The sequence below is a fragment of the Dermatophagoides pteronyssinus genome, unplaced genomic scaffold, assembly GCF_027571235.1.
Source record: "Dermatophagoides pteronyssinus isolate colony J.1.1.1.1 unplaced genomic scaffold, Derpt_VIB-CSIC_2022.12 sq0010, whole genome shotgun sequence".
NCBI classification, from domain to species: Eukaryota; Metazoa; Arthropoda; class Arachnida; order Sarcoptiformes; family Pyroglyphidae; genus Dermatophagoides; species Dermatophagoides pteronyssinus.
The window spans coordinates 115402-140363 of record NW_027461534.1 but is presented as its reverse complement, the minus strand read 5'-3'; the positions used below and the strand labels follow the sequence as shown (position 1 = coordinate 140363).

Below are 24962 nucleotides of genomic sequence, written 5' to 3'. Positions count from 1 at the left end.
TAGCGAATATTAAAAAACAGCGAAAATTTTGAGAAATTCATAAACAACGGAAGCTGTAAATTCTATTCGCAACTCCCACCCTCAAAAAAAATGATGTGGCTACACACTGTTTTGCCAAACAAGTGCCATTTATCTTTGTCTTTGTTCAAAAAACATTTCCACGTTGCTTAGTCGTTAAAGTTTGATTAATTGAGTCATTTTTGTTCATGATTTATATATTTAATCGATAAGTTTTTTTTTATTTATTATATTTTACAATTATAAAGTTTATTCTGAAAGATAAAGGTAAGTTTTTGTGTGTTAACTTCGTTATATTTAAAACGATCATAATTCTCTATTTTTTTTCGAATCACGATTAGTAATGGCTTTACAAATGGAAATGTTCGAGGAACGTAAAAAAAATTTGCGTAAATTTAATGAATATTTTAATAGTTTAATTGATGGCGATAAAAATGAAATTCTTACAAATCAAACCGAAATACGTAGTCTAATTAAACAAATACGTATATTTAATCGTAATTTGGCCGAAAACGATGATTTATATGATGAACAAACAGTTACATTATTCAATGATCGAGCACATCAATTGGCTGAATTTTTGAATTCGAATTCTCAAACAAACAATATTGTTGATAGCAAATCAGATCAACAAACTTTTTATAAACATAATGTTCGAGAACGAAACGAAATTGTTGATAATGAAAAATCATTTTATATTAATGATATCAAAGATATTGATGCATTACTCGCTCTTTATTATTTAAAATTTTTACGATTAACCGAAACAAATTGGTTTGATTATTATTCACATATAATGGAATTCATTGTATTCAATGAAAAGATGAACACTATGACAAAAATGGATCATTTGAAAAGAACTATACGTTACAATTCGAAAGCATTAGAATTAATTGAAAATATAGATAATATTTATGAAGCTATAAAAATTCTGGAAAAACATTATATTTCTTGTTCTTCAATGGAAGGAGAACAATATGTAAAATATTTAATCGATAAATTTTGTTTTTATGAAACTAAGATTGAAAAAACTTATCGCTTTTTATTACGTATTGCATTGCTTATTTTATACGCTGTTAAAGATGAAAATAAACGCCCAGATTATCTACAATTGTTGTTGAAAAAACTTCCATATACTTTCAATAATGTATACAAATTGGATCCATCTTTTTTTGTGACGATGATGAGAGCAAAACTTAGAATATATGATTGTCCACACATTTTAAAACCTGGAACATATGAAGCATTAGGACAAATATACAATAGTTTGATTGTTCAATCAATATGTCCAATTTGTTTCAAAGAAGAAAATCATATTCGGGTTCATAAAGTTGTTAGATGTCGATTTTTAGAAAAGTTGATCCGAAAATATACACACGATATGAAAACATTCGAGGAAACTCAATCATGTGAGACTTTGTTTAACGAAAATACAAATCATCCAATTCATAACCCAAAAAATACAATATTTTCTGCAGAAGATCAACCGTTTAACAGCAAGAACAATGAAAAACCATATTCAAATTTGGGTACTTTTCCGTTAGCCGGGCGCATTTTTGTATAAATGTATAAACTTATATATTTTGATATACAGTTATATAAAATATGGTATTATGTGCAACACAAGCAATGAACATTTCGAAGTGTTCGAAACAACACTTCGAAATGTTAGTGCAAATGAAACATTCAGTTATGGATTTTTCAGTAAAAACATTCGTTTATTTAAAAGTAGATTTTTATTATTTCGATTAATTTCAATTGGGGTCTTGTAGATTAGGAACCCAAAACTCGCACAACTCAATGATAACTACATACATGAACAAAGAATAGAGCAAATGTACATTCTTTGGGTTTTAATTAATCAAACTTAATTTAGGCAGGTTAGGTTAGGTTAGGCTTTGACAGTTAGGTTTTCCGGGTAGGAAAACCTAACTGCTAATAGAAATATTTGATTTAAAAAAATATATGATGAATTTCGTTAGAATTTTTCCTTGCGAATACGAACGGTTTTGGGGTTCTTAATCTACAAGAGATCCATTTCAAGTTTATTTTTACATAAAAGCAGTTAGGTTTTCCTACCCGGAAAACCTAACTGTCATATCCTAACCTAACCTAACCTGCCTAAATTTATGCCTGCATATATGTTTTCTGATTTGCCATCCTTGGACAAAGTGAAAAAATATTTGATTAATCAATAAAAATCCGATTTTTATTCAAAAAACCTGCATAAAATTCAGTACGATTTATTATAACAAAAAACTGATCTTCAAGAGATCCTCAATTTTCAGTACCATTAAAATTCTCCCAAAAAACCGATATATCATTTAATATTTGATCGAATGGATCCTGCGATTTCCTCCGCCAAATAAATTCGGCAATATACGAATCTAAATGTTGACGATGTGTTCCTCTTTGCTTTTTATTCCGCCATTTGGCGCTTCCCCATAATCTCTCTATTCTTTGGGTGTTCACTTTAGTTTCTGGATCCACGAAATTAAACTTGTGGTTAACTTTTAAATGATTCAATCCTGCTTCTTCTAACTTTGATGTTGAATATCCCTTCCAAGAATCGGAATATATGGTGGTTCCTTCTTCTATATGAGCTGTTATCGCTTCCAACAAAACAGGCAAAGAGCGATTCGGTATTTTAACGATAAAACATTCATCCGTTTCCCTGCACAAACCCCCAAATATCCACTGTTGTGGCAAAATACGTCCCGCATTATTCTTTCGTTTCGTGTACAAGCTCTCGTTTATCTCTACTACTTTCCCTGGTCCACCTATCTTTTTCTGTTCTTTCGCTGCTAGCCTTTCGACACATACCTCTCGTAAATAATTATTCCAATCCACAACCGTGTTGTGGTTCATATTCAACTGCTTCGAGCAAAAATTTATAGAAGTCAATTCCTCCGACCAACAGTATATGAATCGCAATATAGTCAAAAAACTTAATCTGGAGTTTTCAAACCACGTTCCTATTCGTATACTTTTTTTAAATCGACATGATTTCAAATCGCAACGAAACCTAACTCCATCGGAGTACGATAATTTCATGTCATGATTATTTTGACATTTGACGTTTTTCGGTAATAGCCCTTTATTTTGGAAAAAAATTACTGCTTCTTCTTCCGAAGAAGGTAAGTCCCAAATCTTCATATTTGAAAAAAAGTGATAAAACAAAACAAAACAAAACTTGCAAAACTTACTTTCATTTTGATTAATAAATCTACTTGAATGATACAACAACATGCAACAACAATGATCAAACTTAATCTAGGCAGGTTGTATTCTATGAAAGTATTCTATTAAGTATTCTAATAAATAGCATTCAATCGAACATTCGAATTATTATTTTTTTTTATTTTGAATATCACAGAGAGAAAAGTGTCTTGCACACGCTTTTATCTAAAGTGTGCACGCCACTCGCTAACACATTTGCATTCACACTTTACACAAACATTTTTTCAATATATTTTATATATAAAATATTTATATAATGTATACAAAAATGCGCCCGGCTAACGGAAAAGTACCCAAATTTGATATCATTAAATAAAGAATCGAATGAAATTAATGGTTTTTTTACACAACAATCTTCTACTTCTACTTCGATGCCAAACAATGATGAATCGAATAAAGTGATTAGAAAAATTATTCCAATCACTATTGTTGGTAAAGAAGATTCAATAGAAGCATTTATTGATGAACAAAATGTTGAAATTCCTGATGAAATGATTGAACATGAATATCTAAAATCATTGAAAATTGAATTTGAAATTGTTTCTGATTCCAACACGCCAAATCATATTATTGGTTATGTAAAAATGGATATTGCCATTGGATTTTTGATTCGAACAATAGATTTTGCAGTTTTTACTTCACAAGAAAATGACAAAGAAAAACTACGTATTTCAATGAATTTTCTGAAAAAATTTTCATTATCATCACCTTCGAAATTCGAACAACGTTTTAAAAAAATAACTGAACGTTCATTAACGCTTATAAATAATGATGGTGAACGAAAAATTTCTGATCAATTAGATTGTCAAGACACTCAATCGAATGATGAAATATTAAAAAAATTGTTTGATGCAAATTTTCTGATGAAATCTTCAACAAATATTGAAAATGATTCGAAGAAATTGTTGAAAATTGCTTTGGCTGAAGCTTCTGAAAATGATTATTTTTTAAATCCAGATAATCACATCAATTATGGTTTCGATTTTGATGAATCTCTAAAACTATTGAAATTTAAAGAAGCTAATATTTATCTTCTTGCTTGTGAAATTGATTCGAATCAAGATTATTGGGATACAATGTTGATTAGATTTGGCCAGGAACAAAATTTTTCTATTGTTCGATTATCATCGTCAAATGAACAGGATGAACGAATCAAAGAAATTCAAAAACAATGTTTCAAATTATTGGCCTAAAAGCTTAATATTTAATTCGTAATAAAATTTGGCAAAATCATCAAGAATTATATTTTAAAATTTTACATTTTTGTTTTACCAAACTATTTTTTCTAATTATTATAAAAAAACATTTAATACAACATGGAACATAAAATGATAAATGTTCAATTACATAAAAATTTCTTTCTTAAATATGAATTTTTCAAATGTGCATTTTTCAATAAATATTTTATTTTATATTTTAAAAATTGTTGCGTTTAAAAAAGAAATCCTGATTCCTGAAAAATAGTACGGTTGGTCGCCATTTTATCAACAAGTGTCTTAAAGATTTATTTTTTCAAATGCATTTCACATGTGAGTCTTTGAGTGTTAAAAAATTCTCCATTTTATCATGAGAATTTATCGTAATTTCTCGTCTATATAGCCTGATGATGTACAAGTTTTCTTTTTTTCTTATTGCCTATCGTCACCACATATATAAATGTATCATACATCTGTTGTCTTCGGTGGTATAAACAAATTTGAGAGTTATATACGAGTGAAAGTAGGGTAATAATATTTTGGTCGTGAGTTAAAAGTATCGTTGCCAAAATGAGATTGGTTAGTTGTTGAAGCTTTTGTCTTCATTATAAAATGATGATGATGTGGATTAAAAAAAGTTATGAGTATTGAGTTATGTTAATGTTCATGAGTTATAAATTTAATTAATAACTTTATTCATATTTTTAATATTTACAATTATAAAGTTTATGTGAATTATTTTGGAAAGATAAAGGTAAGTTTTTTTGTTGTTGTTGTTTGTCTGTTTTTGTTCAGTATTGTTTTAAGATTTTTATATTTTTTTTCAGCTACTGTTTCGTTTCATGTGATTCATTAGCCGATTTTCGATATATAAACGTTTTAATGTCAAGATTGAATATTCAATATTTAATCATTTTATATTGATACTAAAAAAAATCTAATTGTTTTTTTTCTGGAAGATCAAACGTTATATGTAAGACAATTTATCTCTTTTTTTATCCGAACCGTATTAGTAATGGCTTTACAAATGGAAATGTTCGAAAAACGTAAAAAATGTTTACGTATATTTAATGAGTATTTTAATAGTTTTATTGATGGCCATGAAAATGTTATTCTTACGAATGAAAAAGAAATACGTAATCTAATTGTACAAATACGTACATTTAATTGTAATTTGGCCGAAAACGATGATTTATATGATGAACATTTAGTTGCATTATTCAATACACGAGTTGGTCGATTGAATAAATTTTTCAAATCTGATTGTCAAACAAACAATATTATTGTCAATAACAAATCAGAAGAACAGACGTTTGATAAATATCAAGTTCAAGAAATTCAAAGACATTCACAAAAAGAATCAGAAGAAATGGTTGATAATGAAAAATCTGTTATTTTTGATGATTGCAAAGATATTGATGCATTACTCGCTATTTATTATATAGATTTTATTAAATTAACCGGTACAAATTGGTATGATTATCATTCACAAATAATGGAATTTATTATAGAAAATCCATTTATAAAAGATATGAAAACAAAAATGGATTATTTGAAAAAAACTGTTCAAAAAAATTCAAAAGCATTACGATTAATTGAAAATATTGATGATATTCAAGATGCTATAAAGATTTTGGAAAAAAATTTCATCATTTATACTACAATGGAACCAGAAATATTTGTAAAATATTTGATAAAAAAATTTATTTATAGTGAAAAAGAAAATGATATTGAAGAAAATTATCGTCAATTACTTCGTATTATATTGAATATTGTTTATACTATCAACGATAATGATAAAAAATCAGATTATCTAAAATTGTTGTTGGAAAAAATTCCAAATTTTCTTCATTCAGATTCACCATATCATTTTCTGGCAATGATGAGATCAAAACTTAGTTTTTTTGATTGTCCACAAATTTTAAAACCTGTAGCATTTGAAGAATTAGAACAATCATATAATCGATTGATTGATGATAAAACAATATGTCCAATTTGTTTCAAAGAAGAAAAATGTATTCGTGTTCATAGAATTATAAGATGTCGATATTTAGAAAAGTTTATACGAAAATATGACATTAACGATAATCAAAAAATGTTGAAAAATATTCAATCTGACAATTCAAGATCTGTTTTATTGGATCAAACTTTGGTTATTGCAAATACAAATCATGAAATTGATAACCAAAATGATTATCAATTAGCCCGTCAAAATCTTTCAAAGAAAAATCAATCTTCTAAAGCAATTCAACCATTTAAAAAAAAGAAAAATAAAAAACCATATTCAAATTTGATATCATTAAATAAAGAATCGAATGAAATTAATGGTTTTTTTACACAACAATCTTCTACTTCTACTTCGATGCCAAAAAATGATGAATCGAATAAAGTGTTAAGAAAAATCATTCCAATCACTATTGTTGGCAAAGAAGATTCAATAGAAGCATTTATTGATGATCAAAATGTTGAAATTCCTGATGCAATGATTGAACATGAATATCTTAATTCATTGGAAATTGAATTTGAAACTGTTTCGGATTTCAATACACCAAATCATATTATTGGTTATGTAAAAATGGATATTGCCATTGGATTTTTGGTTCGAACAATAAATTTTGCAGTTTTTACTTTACAAGAAAATGACGAAGAAAAACTACGTATTTCTAAGAATTTTTTGAAAAAATTTTCATTAACATCACCTTCGAATTTCGAACAACGTTTTGAACAAATAATCGAACGTTCATTAATGATTACAAATACTAATGATAAACAAAAAGTTTCTGATTATCTAGATTATCAAAGCAAACAATCGAATGATGAAACATTACAAAAATTGTTTGACGCAAATTTTCTGATAAAATCTTCATCAAATATTGAACATGATTCGGAAAAATTGTTAAAAATTACTTTAGCTGGCGCTTCTAATAATGATTATTTTTTAAATCCAGATAATCTCATCAATTATGGTTTCGATTATGATGAATCTATAAAATTATTAAAATATAAAAAAGTTCATATTTTTCTTCTTGCATGCGAAATTGATTCGAATCAAGACTTTTGGGATACAATGTTGATCAAATTTGGCCAGGAACATGAATTTTCTCTCGTTCGATTACCATTGTCTTTTGAAGAGGTTGAACTAATCACAGAAATACAGAAAAAATGTTTCAAATTATTGGCCTAAAAAAGGATAAAAGAGAGAGATTGAACCTCCTTATTCAATTCGGAATGAACTTGCCAAAAATCATTTTATCTTTTTTTAATTCTTTTTAAAACTTTTAATTCAGCATGGAACCTTAAATAATTATGTATTCAATTTTATGTTTATTTTTTTTAATATGCATTTTTCAATAAATTTTTCATTTTGTAAAAATTATTGGGTGAAATAAATGAAGAGAATACCAAATTACAGAAAAATAAATGATGATATAAAGAATATCAAAAACAATGGTTTTTATAGATCCAAAATAAAAATAAAAATTATCATACAAAAAAAATTGAATTTGAAAATGAGATTAATAGATTCAGAGAAAGAAAGACTAGATAAATTTTTACCGGTTTCGTATACTAATTTCAATTGTCATCATTTTTACCGTTATTATTATTGTTATTGCTATTATAATAGTAATGATAATGATGAAATGAATGTGCAAATATTGGATAACGAAGTGTTGTATGAAGATTATCATTATGTTCTTCCAATGATGTTTTCGAATAATGCAATACAAGACTCATTAGATCGGGAAAAATATCATATGGTTCGGAAAATCCATAGCCACGATCCGTTTGTGATATAAGACAATGATAAATATTTCCATCACTGACGATCGATAAAGCATATTTACCCATTTGTTGTCGACTTTGTCGTATCAAAAATGTTCCATCTTTTTTATTTTTCAACAATTGTTCAGCATCATTACGTTTACATTCATTGATTAGCCATGTTGTTTCAATTTTATGTGGTTGTAGATCAATTTCATCGGTATTTTGTTCGACAATTTTTTGTAAAATATTATGCTGTCGGCCAAGAAATTGTAATGTTGGTTTAATCGAATTACGTTCACGATCCAATAAACGATTATAAGCAATCATTAGTTTAAGATCATTTTCAAGATCACCGATACTTTTGGCAAAAAAATTTAAACGATTTTGTAAATTAATTTTTTGTTCTTGCATTAGATTTGCTTCGTGTGGTAATGCCTGTACCTGTAATTTATTATTTAAATTAATATGATCCTGTACAAAACCCATGATTAATTGATATCCACGTATTGCTTGCCGTTGTCGTTGTATACATTTACTATTTTTATCATAATCTTCACTTAATTGATCATATTGTGTGTTTTTTATTTTCAATTCTTTTCTTACTTCGGTTAATCTTGCTTTTACTTTTTCCATATCATTAATTTCAATACCTTCAATATCCGGTTGATAGAATCGTGATATTGGATATAATAATTTTACATCCAATGATGGATTATATTTGGCCAATGATTCGGTTTTATAATAATTAATCAACTCAACTACCGATTTGAATATGAATGGTTCGGAAAAACCAAACAAACCATCACGGCTTGTTATTTTGATTAATTTATTACAATTATTTTTTCTTAATGTTAATGTATATTCACCGAAAATTTTCGATATTGAATCACGTACAAGAAATGTTCCATCCGTACGATTACGTAATTTTTCATTCACTTCTTCGCGGCTAATTTTACCCCAATACCATTCAGCATCTTCAAGTTTTTCTTCTTCATTTTCTGTTTGTTTTTGTTGTTGTTGTTCCGATAATTTAGGTAGCTGTTCTAATGTTTTCGATTCATTTTCACATTGTTTTTCTATCAATGATTGACTTTTTTCATTCGTGGTCGTCGTCGTCGTCGTCGATGATGATGATTGTTCCTGTTCTTCTTCGGTTGTCATTCTATTCGGAAAAAAAAAGAGAAAAAAATCAAAATTAATTAATTAATCAATCAATTATGGATGTAATTGGAACGAAAATGACATTCTTATACCTTGAAATATTGAAAAAAATCTCTTCAAAACTCAAAAAGAAAATAAAAGAGAAAGCATGAGGCAAAATGATAGAAAATAAAGACAGGCAAGCAAAATAGGAAAATCAACAGCTAGTTTTGTTAGCGAAAATTTTATGGATTAGACTTTTTTTAAAAGAAAAATCTTTCATCATGTTTGTTGAATAATTTCGCGCACAAGAGAAGCCCTTCACTGGGCAGCTTGCGATTTGTTTTTTAATTTCTGTGAAAAAAAAATCATTCATTTTATCAATTTTTTTTGGTAAATTTTTCAATTTTTAAAATGATAAAATGAAATTTTTTTTCCATCGTTTTTTTCAAAATGACAGCAAAATGCGACCCAATGATGGACTACTCTTATAGCCGAATAATAATATTGTGTTTGTTTCGATAAATCCACACAAAATAGTTTCACAATAAAGCTCGATAGGAAAACTGAAAAGATGAAATATGAAAGGAAAGAATATTCCTATTCAACATAAGTTTGAATTGGAAGAAAATTTTAGAGGAAGAAAATAAATTGAACATGAATTTAGAAACACTGTTTGGATTCGAATGGATCGAATCAATAATGATCGATTGATTTTTATTAGTCGAAGACACAAAAAAAAATTGTCCAGCATTTAAATTAGTGTTTAAAAAAAATCTGTTGATTATGGGCGTGTGTTACTAATGCGATACACAAAGATATTTTGGTCGTTGGACATAATTGGCCATTAAATAATTATTATCATCATTAATATCGTCATGGTGGTTGTTGTTTGGTGGTCAACCAAAAAAACAAAAGAACAATAAACAGCTATATATCAATGACGAACATATTTTCAATGTGCGGTGATAGATAAATCTTTATATTGGTGACGAACTTTTTTCACTAAAGCCAAACGATCAACTACAACAACAAAATGGTCAAAATCAACAGGATTTCGAAGAAAATACACACACACACACACACCCCACACCAACAACAGGGACACATGGCATAAAATTATCAGTAAAAAACCAGCCATCAAAAATTATCGTCAAAGGATATCCTGAATCATGATGTCAAATGAGAATCATAAAGCCAAAAAAAAATTGACAAATTTGATTGCTCTCGAAACAACAACGACAAAAAATTTTATGATAAAATGCTGATAAAACACTAATTTGAACAAAAATTTTCCATTTGGCCACAAAAAAATATTGAACAAAATCCAAACAATATCCAATATTTTCGAAAGATAACGAGGACAATCACAATTTTAATATAATTTTTTTTTTGTTTTTAACTATTCAAAACACGACACAATGGCAAAAAAACCATTTAAATCATCACAAAATGTTAATGAAAAACAGCCACTATAAACCAGAAAAAAAGGACATTTGTTTTAACGATCAATTTCTATGAGGGCCATTGGATGGATGGTTTTTATTTAGACACCAAACCAGATAATTGAAAACATTTTTTTTTTTTTGTTCGAAATAAAAAGATTCGATTTGGCAACTATATCGACCCGATCAACACACACACACATATGAACCAAAAGGAAATCGAATGTTTCACAAATGCTCAAAGATAGTTTTGATTCGATGACTTCGTTCCAATGATAATGTTGATGATGGCAAAAAAACATAAAAATGTTGATGATCATAATCATGAGAAAATGAAGAAAAAATAATAATAAAATTTCTCTACTTTTTTTCCATCATTCATCACATATGATGGTAAAATGTATTGGCCATTCACTTTTTTTGATGATGATGATGGTCAAAATTATGGAAAAAACAGCATGGAAGAAGATGATGATAATAATAATAATTTTCACATTATTCATTCAAGCATTTACATGCACATTTCTTTTCCTATATTAATCTCATTTCTTCTTTTTTCCATTTAGGATTATTATTATTTTCATATAAATCTAAATAATCAACAAAAATCAAAAAAAAAAATCAACATGGAAATATGGTAAAATCCAAACAGAAAAAACTGAATAATGTTCGTGTGTAGTAGTTTCTTCTTAAACTCACTTTCACTTGAATCGAACTCACAAGATAATTGTTGATGTTGATGGAAAGAAATGGAAAAAAGCAGTAGAAAAAAACATCGCATCGCATCACATCACATCAAATTATCATCCATTAACAAAAAAAAAGGGACCATATTCAAACAGGTTTCTCTCTCTCATGCTCGCTCTCGAAAATTTTTTTTTTGTCCTGACACAAAGCAAAACAGAAGAAAAAGTTTTTCCGTTTTTTTTTTGTCAAAACAAAAACATTCGATTATTATTATCGATTTTGTTTTGTTTTTTGTTTTGAAAATTTTTCTACAAAATTTAGGCATTCGATAATGATGAATATGAATAGGTTAAAAAAAGATAGTGAAAGTGAGAACAACAACAAAAAAAGCATCATTAGAAAGAGGGGGCAAAAATGACATGCACTAACACAATGAAGAAAAAACGATGATGATGATGATGGAACAAAACAAAGAAAAAAACTTACCTGAAAATTCAGATTAAAAATAGTGGAAATGTTGGTTGGAAAAAAAGAAACGAAACGAAACGAAACGGATTAAAAATCCTCGAAGACAATGGATAATGATGATGATAATGATAATGTCGAATACAAAATGGTAAAAAAATATGGATCAACAATGATGATGACACTTGTTGATGATGATAAATATTTTGAATTGAAAATAAAAATTGAAAAAATCTTAATGGAAGATGTTGAACAATTTAAAATGTTGAATGCATTTAGATTTTGTAGATGTTTCGTGTCACTTTTTTGATCCAAAAAATTCATTTGGATTAAATGTTGAAAACAATGTGGTTTTTTCGCTCGGTCAAATCAAATTGTCAATGATTTTCATTCGCTCCATTTCGAACAAATTATCATATCAAAATCGAATGTTTACTTTTGTCGAAGGAAAAAAAAGAAAAGGAGCAATTACTTTATTATCATGATCATATAAGATAATTAAATTTTAAAAAAATACATTGTTATGTGGTATATACAATAGGTTGACAAAATAATAAAATTTCTGGTTATTTTTTTTTTTGTTGTTCTTTTGATTATCATCAAATCATCACCATCATCAAAACAAATTTTACATGCAGCAGCAGCATTGAAACGAGAGAAAAACAAAAAACAAAATCAAGGATCCACTCATTGAAGATAGGACACCAGAGAAAAAAAAAATCGAATGTTGTTATCGAATATATTTGGCAATATGGGAGCCGTCGTCGTTTTTATTCCAATGTTGTGAATAATGATTGAATATAGCATTTGGTTTTTTGTTTTGTTTGATTGATCATGAGGATTTCATTCATCCATTTACGTAAAAAAAATCAGGATTACAAATGTTGGATATAATTTTATAGTTTTTTAGCTTTTTGTTGTAAAAACATTATTCATTGCATTCAATTGTGACGACGTGATTATTGTCATATCGATTGATCGTTAATGTCGCTCGATATTAATTTTTTTTTTGGAGTTGAATTGAATTGAATTAAATGGTAGAGGTGAATCTAAACAATTTGTAGTGGATCTTTATCCACTTCCGACATTGAAATCGATAATATTGGGAAATTTTCAACAAGATAATCATGTAATACGTTACGAATATAACCACGTTCAGTATTTGTATGTTCACATAATGCAATCGATGTACCGGAATGTATTGCATCCAATACTTCATGATGAGACATTTCACCTGTAATAAAAAAATCAACCGCAGGTCTTATTTGTCGTAGAATCGATGAACCAGAACCAGCACAAACACCAATCGTATGAATCATTGTATCATCCGTATGATTATCGGCTAATGCTAAACGTATTCGTTCTAAACCTAAATTCATTTTTAATGTCGAAACAATTTGATTGATTTTCATTGGTTCGGATAATTGTCCAATACGTCCCATTCCTTCATTTAAAATTGGTAATTTTGGACTGGTAGTTATTGTTGAAAATGTTACTTTTTGTTGATTAATTTTGTTCAATATTAATGGTAAATTATCACCATTACATTGTATTATTCCATATGTTTCATTTCTGAAAATCAATGATAATTTAATTAATTAATTAATTAAATACTTTTATGTTATGCTTAATCATTATTTATGATATTTACATTTGAACCTGAATTTTTTCAGCTTTTAATTGATCACAGATCAATGATTTTTTATTACAATCATTCAATTGTATTTGATATTCAAATGTAGATTTTTGTAATGATCTTTCAACCGGTCGTATGTATGAACAAACAAATGGACCCAAAAGCCAATCATTAATACCACCATAAATTGCATCAAGTGCTGTATGTGGTGAATAAATGGCAATTTTATTTACTAAACATTTGGCAATAATTCTTTCTTTCCAATTTGTTTGACAAATTGTTTTGAATGGACGAAAAATTGGTGGATGATATGAAATAATTAGATCAGTATTTTTTTCTATTGATTCATTCATAACTTTTTCCGTTAGATCATTGGTCAATATTATTCGTTTGATTTGAAATTTTTCCATCGGTTCCACCAATAATCCAACATTATCCCAATCACATGCTAATTGTAATGGTATTTTTTTACTCAATTTTTCAAGAAAATCTTCAAGCAACATTTTTGATGAATTTGTTGAATAATAATAATAGTGATAATTGAAACGAAATGATTGAAAAATTGTTGAAGTTTTTTTAACCAAAAACAGCATTGCCTTTTAAATCAAAAGAAAACGTGTGAATTTGTGAGAGGCAAAAAAAAAGTTTCTCGAATTCCATATTTCTTTTGACTCAAAGAATCTTTTCCGTAAATTTTTTAAAGTTCGAGTTCTCAAGTTTTGGTTGTTGTCGTTCCAAATGGTTTTTTTTTGATCATTAAGAGAAAAACAAAAGATTATTTATCAATGAAATGGAATGGAACAACAACAACAACAACAATCAAATAATCAACAACAAAAAAATGATTCAATAAAATTACAACGTGAATTATTTTATAAACAACAACAACAACAACGTTTACAACAACATGATTTAACAAGAAATAAAGATCTTTCAGCTGATCAATTGATAAAAAATATTCTTGAAAAAGTTGATACTGATGCTAAGATAACAAAATTTTATAATACTCATCATTATCAACAACAACAGCAGCAGCAGCAACAACAGCTACTTAATGTAAATACTCAACAATTTCATCAAAATCAACGTAAGCTTCTAAATTTTGTTTTTTCTTTTTAATTTTAATAAAAATTCCATTTACAACAGCATGTATCAACGATATTCATTCGAAATCGATCGAAACTATTGAAACAACAACAAATTATTATTCATCATCGATTGTTATTCCACAATGTTTTTATCTTCATTCTGAAATTCCTGAAATCTATCTTAAAATATGGCAATCAGTGCAATGTAATTCGATTGGCGATAATGAATCTGAATTCTGTGATCGTGATCGATTATATAAGATTTTAATTACATCTAATCTATCCAATGATGTTCTTGCTAAATTATGGTCATTTGTTAATCGTACTAAACCGGGTGAATTAACACGAAATGAATTATTCGTATTATTAGCTTTGGTTAGTTTAGTTCAACAAAATGTTTCCAATCCATTACAGGAATTGTATTCAATACAAACAATACCGGTGCCATATTTTTCATACTTATTCCCTAAACCTCTATTATGTCAACAATCATCGACATCGACGATAATACCAGAACCACTAGAACAAAATGAACAAAATATTTTTCAATCTTCTCGTAATGAAAATGAATTTTGTGAATTTAAATCAGCTTCGACGATTGTTGATGATAAACAAGAAATTAATAAACCTTTTCCCGTTGATGATTTTATTGAACCACCAAAATATTCCACTTTAAACCCAATCGATAGTATTATAACCGAAGATCTTTTATTTGAAGTATCAACCCCGAACACTAGTCAAGAACAAATGCAACTCACAAATAGTAATAACAATGAAGATGATGATTTTGGTGATTTTATTCAAACCGAATTAATTGAAACTTTTAATGTGAACGAAGAAAATCCCACCAATAATGATTTCGATGATCAAGAAGATCTTTTTGCCACTAATGTCATTCAAACAGATTCCAATGAACAAAATGAATTTGAAGATAAATATAGTTTTTTTAGAAAATTTCAAAACGAAATATCATCTGTTCAGGAAGAATTTGGTGATTTTCATTCACAACCAATCGAACAGGAATGTTTGACAAATCATCAAGAAATTATTCCTATAGCATCAACATTATCATCATCATCAGCATTGTTTAAACCTGAAGAAAAAAGTTTTCAAGATAAAAAACGAATAAAAGAAAGAATTTTAACTGCAATTAAACAAGTGATGCATAAAACATTCAATGTATTGGCTGTGAATCATGATGAAGCATCTGTAATCGAAACATTATCATCGAAACAAGGCCATTCGTTTGCTAATGGTAATTTGTTCTTGTTCTTTTTTTGAATTTTTTATTGCTATGTAAATTTTTTGTATGTCAAAATAATTTCTTTTTTCTTCAATAGATTTATATCAGGTATATAAGATTGTCGAACGAATAAAATTTGCAATCGAAAATAATAATGATAATGATGTTGATATTGATAAATGTCGTACATTAGTGGATGAAATTGACCGAAATTGGAATTCTATTCATAATCTAATGAAAAAAGCATCGATTACATTGAATGATTGTATTGATTCAAAAGAATTTCACTATAAAGGGGTCGATAATGATGAAAAATGTTGGATTTGTTCTACCAGAGTAATTTTTGTTAACAACAACAACAACGACAACGATGATGCCGACGACGACGACGACAACGAACAATTTGAATCAATAACAAATGATTCGTTACGAATAACGATCGATGGTGATAATGGAATCCAATATCATTTGACTTGTGCCAATTTTTGGATAAATTTTGTTGACACAACAACTTTACCACATCATGAACAACAAAACCATGATAATATTGATGATGACCATTATGGACACTTTCAAACTATAACCACAGCAAATTGATCGATTCAATGATCGAAACGAAAAAATCGAAATTGAAAATTGAAAAAGAGAAATTCCAAAGAAAGTAATAGCAAATTCCAGAGTATAATAAAAAAAACGGTTTTTTTTATTCTGTGTTTTTGAATAGATAAGGAACAAAACTTTGATTTGTTTTCGACGAAAAAGAAAATTCAATAAAATATCAAATGTTTTGAGCACTCTCTATATTTACAATCAATTTAAAACCCGATTAACATTTTCATTTATTCAGAATTTCATTGAATGTTTTGAAAGCAAGCAAAAGAAAAATTTAAATTAATGATGATCCAATGGATGCATTTGAGAATTTTATAATTTCATTTGTTTGTGACCTAAACACATTCATATATGAATTGCCTTTTTTTTCCTTTTCATTGTTTATTTATTCAATTTAGATGCTTTTTCTGCTGCTTATGTTGATGTCATCATCATCGAATTGACAATATCATTGATGCTATGTTTTCTGTTCAAAAAAAAAACGTTCAATATGTTTGAATGGATGTTTAAATGTTTTTTTTCCTATAGGTTATCTGGAATTGTCGAGTAAATTAGATTTGTTATTTTTGGATATTATTATCAGTGATGGCAGAATTCTGCGTTGCTTTTCCATTTATTTCATCATTTAACAGCCGTACATCATCATCATCATCATCATCGTTGTCGTTACGGTTGGACGATTTGAATTCCTGAATAAAAGAATCATCGACCATTGTATCGACTAATGTTTTCTGTTCAAATCTTTTCAAATCTAAAACAGAATCATTCGAATGGTTAAAAGTTTTTTTTTCAATTTCAATATCATCATCATCATCAACATTAACATTGCTTTTGTTTTCATCGTACCATTTAGAACAATGGATCATAGTAGTAGTTGAATAGTTGTTTTCATTGTCATTTTCTTCTTCTTTGGAACAATGAACCTTATGATCTTGATAACTACTACTATTGATAATGTTATGATGATGATGATCATCATCATCATCATTTTGATCAAAGTGATTATCAACAGCAACATTATTTTCATTGCACTTATTTCTATTCATATTTAATGATACGCTTGGATTGCAATTTAGTTCAGTAATTTTTTTATTTTTGGAACATTGAACCACATTTTTATCTTCATCATCATCATCATTCTGGTTGTTGTCCTTTTTTTTATTCTTTCTTTTTGCATCATCATCATCATCCTCTTTTTGCATTTGTTTTTTAGACTCGTCTTGGTCGTTGTTGTTCAAGAGTCGATTCGAATTAGTTTCACTATCTATTTTATTTCCCATGTTGATCGTCGTCGTTGTATGTTGGCCATCATCATCGTTATTATTATTATTTTTCAAAACTATCATCATCATTGATTCATTTTTAACGGCAGCTATATTTTCTGGATTTTTTTCTACCATTATTTTATTATTGATTATCGTATCGTTGTTGATAGGTACCATAAGGTTTTCTAAAAAATTATTGTCCACAATAGAATCATTTATTATCTTGGATGATGATAATAATAATAGGCAATCTTTTTCTTTTTCTTCTTCACTTGTATCATCATTTTTATCAAAATTTTTCCCATCATCTTCATCGGAATATTTTTCATTCTGTTTATCATTAACACTTGAACGATGATCATTATCACTTGTTATTTGGTTTATCATTGATGTTTGTGTGGCAGTAGTTGTAGTGATGATCATTTTTTCATCATCAGCAGCATTATCAAAACACATGTTTTCATAATATTTTATTGAATTTATGAAATTTATATTCACATAATTCATCTCTTGAGATTTTTTCGTTATTTGTCTTGTATTTATATTTTCATTATGTTGTTGCTGGTGTTGATGATGATTTGATTGATTACAACCAGATGATGATGATGATGATTTAACAATGGTTGCATAACCACCATCACCATCATTATTATTTGTTGAAACTGATGATAAAAAAGATTTGGTTTCATTATTATGAAAACAACAATTAGCTTGTGATTGTTTATGTGTATTTGATTGATCTTTTTGTAAACATCCATCATAAACAGAATCAGATTGTTGTTGAACTGAATTTTTAGCTTTTATTGTTGTTGTTGATGATGATGAACATTTGTCAGAACCACCATCACCACAACAATAATAACAACAACAACAATGAAAATTTTGACGGCAAGAATTATTAAACGATGTTGATGATAATGATGAACAGATTTTCTTTTTTGTTCCATTTAAATCATCATTATCATCATGATGTGAAACAAATTGAATAGAGTTATCCGTTACTGCTGCTGCTGCTTCTGTTTCAGTCGTTTGCAATAGACTCAGATGTTTATCATCAATTTTGCCATTAATAATGAAATTATTACAAACACAAACATTCTGTGGATGCTTTTGTTTTTCTCCATCATCATCATCATCATTTTCGCTTTTGGCAATTTTCTACATTATAAACACAAAAATAGAAAAAGAAAGAGAAAATTATAACCGCAAAAAGAAGAAGAAATTTATCATGATAATCATCATTACTAAAAAGAAAGAAAATTCTGAACCGGAAAATAGAATAAAATAATGACCAAAATAAACAACAACCACTATCACTTATATTTACCATAATCATCATTTTGCACAAATTTTTCGGTATATCATAATTGTCCATTGCATTCGAATTTGTCGTCGTCGTTGTGGCCGTTGTTGTTGTTTGTGACGTTTTTCTATTTTCAGTATATTCAGGAACAATTCTGGGAACAAAATTAATTCGATGATACGGATGGTCGATTATTGATTCTTGTTCCTGATGATGATGATGGTGGTGGTGATGAAAAATCCGGGTAATGTTAGAAAAATCAAAGAGAGAAAGAAAGAAAGAAAGAAAGAGAGAAAAGAATGATTAATGGCCAAATATGTGGGATGTTTTTAGTTTTTGGTTGCTCGTTGAGTTCTTTCGAAGGAATCGTTCGAAACAAAAAAAAAAACTCTATCGATCCAAGAATGTATTCCGCTGTTACTGCTACTGCTGATGCATTCTGTTTTTTTTTCAATTTTCCATTACTACTCACTACTATTCACTACTAACCTTCATTGAATCATGACTTGGAAATCGTAATAAAGTATTTGAATCGATTTCTTTATTCGTAATTTTCGACATCATCGTTGTTTCCATTTGTACATTTGGTTTTTCATTATGATCATTAGCTACCATCATAGTAGTATTATCGTTACAAGTTGTGAAATTATTCGTCGAATGAATATTATTCATTCGACTATTTGAATCACTATTTTGACTGTTGTTTGTAGTCAATTTATTCATACAATAATAATTGCCATTGGTTGTACAACAACAATCATCATTATTATTATTAACATTCATTTGACTTGAATTTATTCGATTGCCAAATGAAAAAGAATTAGATTCATGTTGCTGTTGTTCTCGTTGTTGATCATTAGAATTGCTGCATATGATTGTCATTGTTGTTTGGTTGTTGTTGGTAGGAGGTGGTGGTGATGATAATGATGATGATGATGATGAAGTAGTTGTAGCAGTAGAATATTTATTCTGATTCTTTAGATTATTATTGCATAATAAACTATGATGGTCATGGATGGATGATTCTGTTGTTGATGATGATGATGATTCGTGATCACAATTAATGATTTCTGCTGTTGTTTTATCAACATTTTTAGTAGAAGAATTAAAATTTGAATGTTGTTTTAATGTTAAAGTACTTTCGGTGGATATCATACCAAGATTTTTTTTACTTTGGTTTTCATCATTACATTTATCTATGTTTCGTTGTTGTTGTTGTTGCATTGATTGTTGGTGGCAACAACCAAAGGAATTATGATGGTGATGATTATGATTCTGGTGATTCTGGTGATGATTATGATGGTGATGATGGCAACATTCGATCGAATCAGATCGAACATTCATATCCATTGTCGGTAATTGTTTCGATGTCAGATTTGAAAAACGACCAATCGTATTCGAACTGAATGACGATGATGAACAACATTTATTCTGCATTTGATGATTATGATTAATCAATGGTGATGATGTTTGTTGTTGTTGTTGTTTAATTGGCATTAAATTCATTGTTGAATGATAGAATTCAGAATTTTTTACTGTTATCATTGTACCACCACCACTATTAACACCACCACCACCATTACCACAATAATAATTAGCTGATAATGTATCAATATCACCAAAAAAACTAGATAATAATTGTGAACTTGAATCACCAGTTGAACTATCTGAACTTGATATTGATCTTTGTTTATGTATTAAATTATCAACAATATTTATATTATTTAAATTATCTGATTTTGACATTGATAATTCAAATGAATTTAGTTGATCATTTGATGCTAAATCAAAACATCGGATTAATTCTTCTGGTTCACTTGTATATAGTATATGTAGGCCACGACCTATCACATGAAAAAAACGAAAAAAAATGAATTCCAAAAATTCACAAACCAAACACAAACAAACCACACACACATAATATGATAATAATCATAATCATTATCACATAAATTTAAATGTTCAAGAATATAATTAACTCGATATAAATTATCATATTGACATGAAAGTACTGAATACTCTAACCTAAAACTTTTCCTCTATGCCAGAATAACCTGACGTTAATGATGGTTGTGTCAAAACTCAACAGCAAATCTCACTATAAAAATTGATGATGAGCAAAAATAACATTCAACGCCCAAACTAATGGATTCAATCGATTTGCAAATATTTTGTTTTTGAAAATTTCTCATTTTCGTTTGATTACATTGAAAATATTATTAATAATGAAAACAAAAACCAATAAACAAACAAACAACGAACCTTTACCACATTGTGATCCACCTTCAAAACAGAATTTATTATCGATTAAACCAAAACGTCGTAATTGTTTTATAGACCAATAACATAATAATGTTGGTGGTATATTATTTACTAAACAAAATTTTGAATCCTGTAATAATAATCTTGCTGAACCCAATTTTATCTGTTTATTTTGATTTTGATTATTATTCGTTGTATTTGTTGAATGACCATTATTATTCGGTACGTTGACCACTTGAACAAGAAAATGTCGTTCTTTTTTTGTTGTTTGTGAATGTGAAAATTTGCAAAGAATTTTTGTACGAAAAAAAATTGTGAAAATTAGAATGAAAAACAATTTGCCAATGTTGCTGAAAAAACAAAAAAAAACAGCTTACCTTTGCAAAAATGTTCACGTAATTTTGTTTGCCATTGTAATAAAATTTCTCTTGTTTCAAATGAAAATAATATTGTTTGTTTTAAACAAATAATGGCCATTGTATTTGATTCATGATCATAAATAAAACCACTTTCAATACCAAGATAATGTTCCAATATAAATATTGGTTTTATTTTAGTCCCCAACGATGATGATGATGATGATTGTTTCATTTTTTCCTTAAAATTTTTATACATTATTACTTGCAATGAATCTGAAGAATCGAAGAATTTGGAAAAAAATCAAAAGAAAAAAAAGTGAGATTAATGAATTTTAGTGGAAAAAAAGCAAAACGAAACTAAACATTTGTAGAAATTGGCCTTAATCGGATTCAGTGTTTGGTGTGTGAAAAATGAAATTAGATAACTTATGGCCATTTTCTCATCCTACATATATCCTTTTAGATGAAAGAATTTCATCTTTACTGTGTGTAAAATGATATGAATTTCAAATTTCAATTTTATTTTAAGTGAAGAAAACCGATTTAATTTCACCACAGGGAAGATTTTTTTGGTCTTGGCCAAAAAAAGAACGAAATAAGAAAGAAGATAATTTGCATTTTTCCACAAGGAAACTAAGAAAAAATTCCAAGAAAGACATAAGGCAAGAAAGAATATTTCAAAGATTCTTATTATTGGAACAAGGATGTTAAAAAAATGTTAGTGTTTCCTGTTTTTATATGTGGAAAAGGGGATTGGTTTTTTTCTTACTAACCAAAACCAAACATTTAAATGTTTTTTTTTTTTTTTGGATGAATAAAGAAAGAATGCGATGTTATTATTATTCCTATGGAAAAAAATAACAAAGATATCAAGAAATGGTTTTTTCTGGGTAAAAAAACAGACACATTGCCATTTGCAACACAATGATGATGATGATCCATTTATCACATTTGGGTTGGTTGTTGTTATTTCATGTTTATGGTTTTTTTTTTTTTTTGGTTCCTAAGTTTTATCTCTCTATGTTGTAGTTTTTCGATTCTAATAGTGATGCTTAAAGAAAAAAAAATGATAAACACAAATTACGAATGGAATTTACTTGTAAATTTTCTCTTCGCTATCGACATTGTCGATTTATCTTTATCGATAATATTTTTTTTCTCTTTCTCTCCGCTATTTCAAGTGATCAAATATATTTATTTGTTTAGAATCAAATTTGAAGTGATGATTTATGGTAGAAAAATTTTCTTTCTGGTGAATATTATTATTATCAATTTTATCCACACTTTTCAAGTAGATAAAGAAAAAATATATTCAACAACAAAAACAAAGTTTTGTTAACTTTAAAATTTTTTTCAGAAAAGTTTTTCGAGATACGAAAAACGTCGATGGAAAATGAAAAAATGAAGATGAAAAATTGTTTATTTGTGTTCTGCTACTTGATGAACCAGTGAAGAGAGAGAGAAAAAAATGAATTCCAATAATCCAACAACCGGACTTTTACTGACATCTTCATAAATATCAATATGATCATCATCATCATCATGATCATTTATTGATGAAATGAGCTGAATTTTCAGTTAAAATATACTTCATTCATTCATTAATTTTTCATTATGAATTCATAATGAAAAATTAATGAATTTAAATTTAAATAATATCCCTCTTCATTTTCATTTTTTTTTTTTTGTTGTCGAATTTATAATTTATGAATATTAATAAATAATAATTATTATTCAATGATAATGTCGACATTAATTAGTAAAAAATAGTTAAAAACATACAAATGAATGAATTTGCAATGATGAAATTTGATATTGGAATATTCAAATTGAATACATTTTGTTGTTGTTGTTGTTGATAAATTGAATTGGATAGCTTACCTGCAATTGGTGATAATTTACTGATGATTGCCCAACGTGATTTCCACTGTATTGTTGTTGTTGTTGATGAAATGAATAAGTTTTTTTTCACGGGTTAGATTAGAAACAAGGGAAAAAAAATTTTCAATACAAAACTAACCTTTTTCTGATCACGATATTTAATCGGACCTTCTAATAATATAATTTGTGAGGAGGATGATGAATCTGTCGAAATAGTCATCTTGATAATGGAAATTTTGACTTTTTTTTTCTATAAATTTAAAAATCTCACAACATAATAATGCTTTGACAATTTAAACCAAACAAAAACAAAATGGAAACACGCGCGCTAGTTCATTTACACTTTACCCACCACCAAGTAAAGTCAAAATTGAAAAATAAAATGACAATGGCAGTGATGACAACAAATTTCAACAAAAATCATTCGATGTTATTCATTCCAAACAACTGAATGTAACCAAGGGAAAAATAAAACTTTAATTCTGTTTCGAACAGAACACACTTCAAAACACACATGACAACACACATACACAAAATGATTCGATCCAAAACTTTTTCAAAAAAAACATTCACAGCAGACTGAACTGAACACGCGATTGAAGGAGGAACTTTGAAAAAAATTTATTTTTGGTTATAATAAAATTCAATGATAACAAAACATTCAAAAAATAATTTTATCTATTATGGGCCCAACTTGAATGAATCAAAAATCGACAAGCCCGCCCCGAGGATCTTTAAAGAAGTGAATGAATTGAAATGATATGTTTTAGTTTGGATTCAAATTTTTGTTTGCTGAATGGAAATCCTAATACACACACGCACACTGACAAACAATTGGATCCAAACAAATTTCATCACTAACATTGGGTAGATCTGGTGTATATATCGGATATTTACTGCTAGCTCTTTGGCCATTGAAGAAGGCTTCGAAGGAAAAAATTCGAATATAATGTGTTGGCGCGGTTGTTGTAATGGGCCATTTGTTCTTCGTTACCGAGAGAAAAAAAACCCAAAAAAAATAAAACATTGGGACAAAACCAAATTGTGAACAACAAATTTTCGGGTAATGTCGAAATGTTTGTAATATATTTTTTCTTTTCTTCTTTCCTGTTGTTTCGTTCGACAATTTCGTTCATCATATCACCATATTATTACCAGTTTTTTTCACAAACACACAGATATTATCATCATGTTTTTTTTTGTTTCTGGTTCGATTCATTTCATTTGTCATAGGCAAAAAAGAAAAAGAAAAAAGCAAAGTTTTTTCTTCTGTTCGCAACAAATCGCAATAGCAAATGGCATATGAAAAACTTTCAATGAATATTCAGGAAGAAGACGAAAAAAAGTTTTAAATTTT

At 28.0% G+C, this 24962-nt stretch overlaps 6 protein-coding genes across 11 annotated transcripts; 2 read left to right on the top strand and 4 right to left on the bottom strand.

Moving 5' to 3' along the window:
• Window positions 1-99: 99 nt before the first annotated feature.
• On the top strand, window positions 100-7830 carry LOC113798215 (uncharacterized). Of its 2 annotated transcripts, none has more exons than XM_075821371.1 (3): window positions 100-285; window positions 360-1427; window positions 3658-4577. In XM_075821371.1, exons 2-3 carry the CDS (start codon window positions 362-364, stop codon window positions 4449-4451), a joined length of 1860 nt encoding a protein of 619 aa, XP_075677486.1. In that variant the 5' UTR covers window positions 100-285; window positions 360-361; the 3' UTR covers window positions 4452-4577. The 2 variants fall into 2 exon arrangements, with proteins under 2 accessions (XP_075677486.1, XP_075677487.1); XM_075821372.1 differs by lacking the exon at window positions 3658-4577 and adding an exon at window positions 6845-7830 and having other exon boundaries at window positions 125-285.
• LOC142645348 (uncharacterized) lies at window positions 1569-3290 on the bottom strand. The gene is made up of 2 exons (XM_075821386.1): window positions 3225-3290; window positions 1569-3168 (listed from the first exon to the last, which is right to left on the bottom strand). The coding sequence occupies exons 1-2, from the start codon at window positions 3228-3230 to the stop codon at window positions 2296-2298; spliced, it is 879 nt and encodes a 292-aa protein (XP_075677501.1). The 5' UTR covers window positions 3231-3290; the 3' UTR covers window positions 1569-2295.
• Window positions 7759-12602, bottom strand: LOC113798240 (phosphatidylinositol 3-kinase regulatory subunit alpha-like). 5 transcript variants are annotated; one of them, XM_027348745.2, is made up of 3 exons: window positions 12474-12602; window positions 11978-12391; window positions 7759-9381 (listed from the first exon to the last, which is right to left on the bottom strand). In XM_027348745.2, the coding sequence occupies exon 3, from the start codon at window positions 9378-9380 to the stop codon at window positions 8028-8030; it is 1353 nt and encodes a 450-aa protein (XP_027204546.1). In that variant the 5' UTR covers window position 9381; window positions 11978-12391; window positions 12474-12602; the 3' UTR covers window positions 7759-8027. The 5 variants fall into 5 exon arrangements, with proteins under 5 accessions (XP_027204546.1, XP_027204549.1, XP_027204545.1 ...); XM_027348748.2 differs by lacking the exons at window positions 11978-12391; window positions 12474-12602 and adding an exon at window positions 11504-11632; XM_027348744.2 differs by lacking the exons at window positions 11978-12391; window positions 12474-12602 and adding an exon at window positions 11169-11290.
• Window positions 12603-12845: 243 nt separating this feature from the next.
• On the bottom strand, window positions 12846-14185 carry LOC113798241 (NIF3-like protein 1). The gene is made up of 2 exons (XM_027348749.2): window positions 13608-14185; window positions 12846-13528 (listed from the first exon to the last, which is right to left on the bottom strand). The coding sequence occupies exons 1-2, from the start codon at window positions 14183-14185 to the stop codon at window positions 13006-13008; spliced, it is 1101 nt and encodes a 366-aa protein (XP_027204550.2). The 3' UTR covers window positions 12846-13005.
• A 202-nt stretch (window positions 14186-14387) lies between these two features.
• LOC113798228 (uncharacterized) lies at window positions 14388-16733 on the top strand. The gene is made up of 3 exons (XM_027348729.2): window positions 14388-14679; window positions 14739-15935; window positions 16021-16733. Exons 1-3 carry the CDS (start codon window positions 14388-14390, stop codon window positions 16518-16520), a joined length of 1989 nt encoding a protein of 662 aa, XP_027204530.2. The 3' UTR covers window positions 16521-16733.
• A 4-nt stretch (window positions 16734-16737) lies between these two features.
• On the bottom strand, window positions 16738-24585 carry LOC113798226 (uncharacterized). The gene is made up of 7 exons (XM_027348727.2): window positions 23745-24585; window positions 23606-23651; window positions 21743-21997; window positions 21366-21620; window positions 19593-20947; window positions 19128-19310; window positions 16738-18958 (listed from the first exon to the last, which is right to left on the bottom strand). Exons 1-7 carry the CDS (start codon window positions 23823-23825, stop codon window positions 17096-17098), a joined length of 4038 nt encoding a protein of 1345 aa, XP_027204528.2. The 5' UTR covers window positions 23826-24585; the 3' UTR covers window positions 16738-17095.
• Between the last annotated feature and the right edge of the window lie 377 nt (window positions 24586-24962).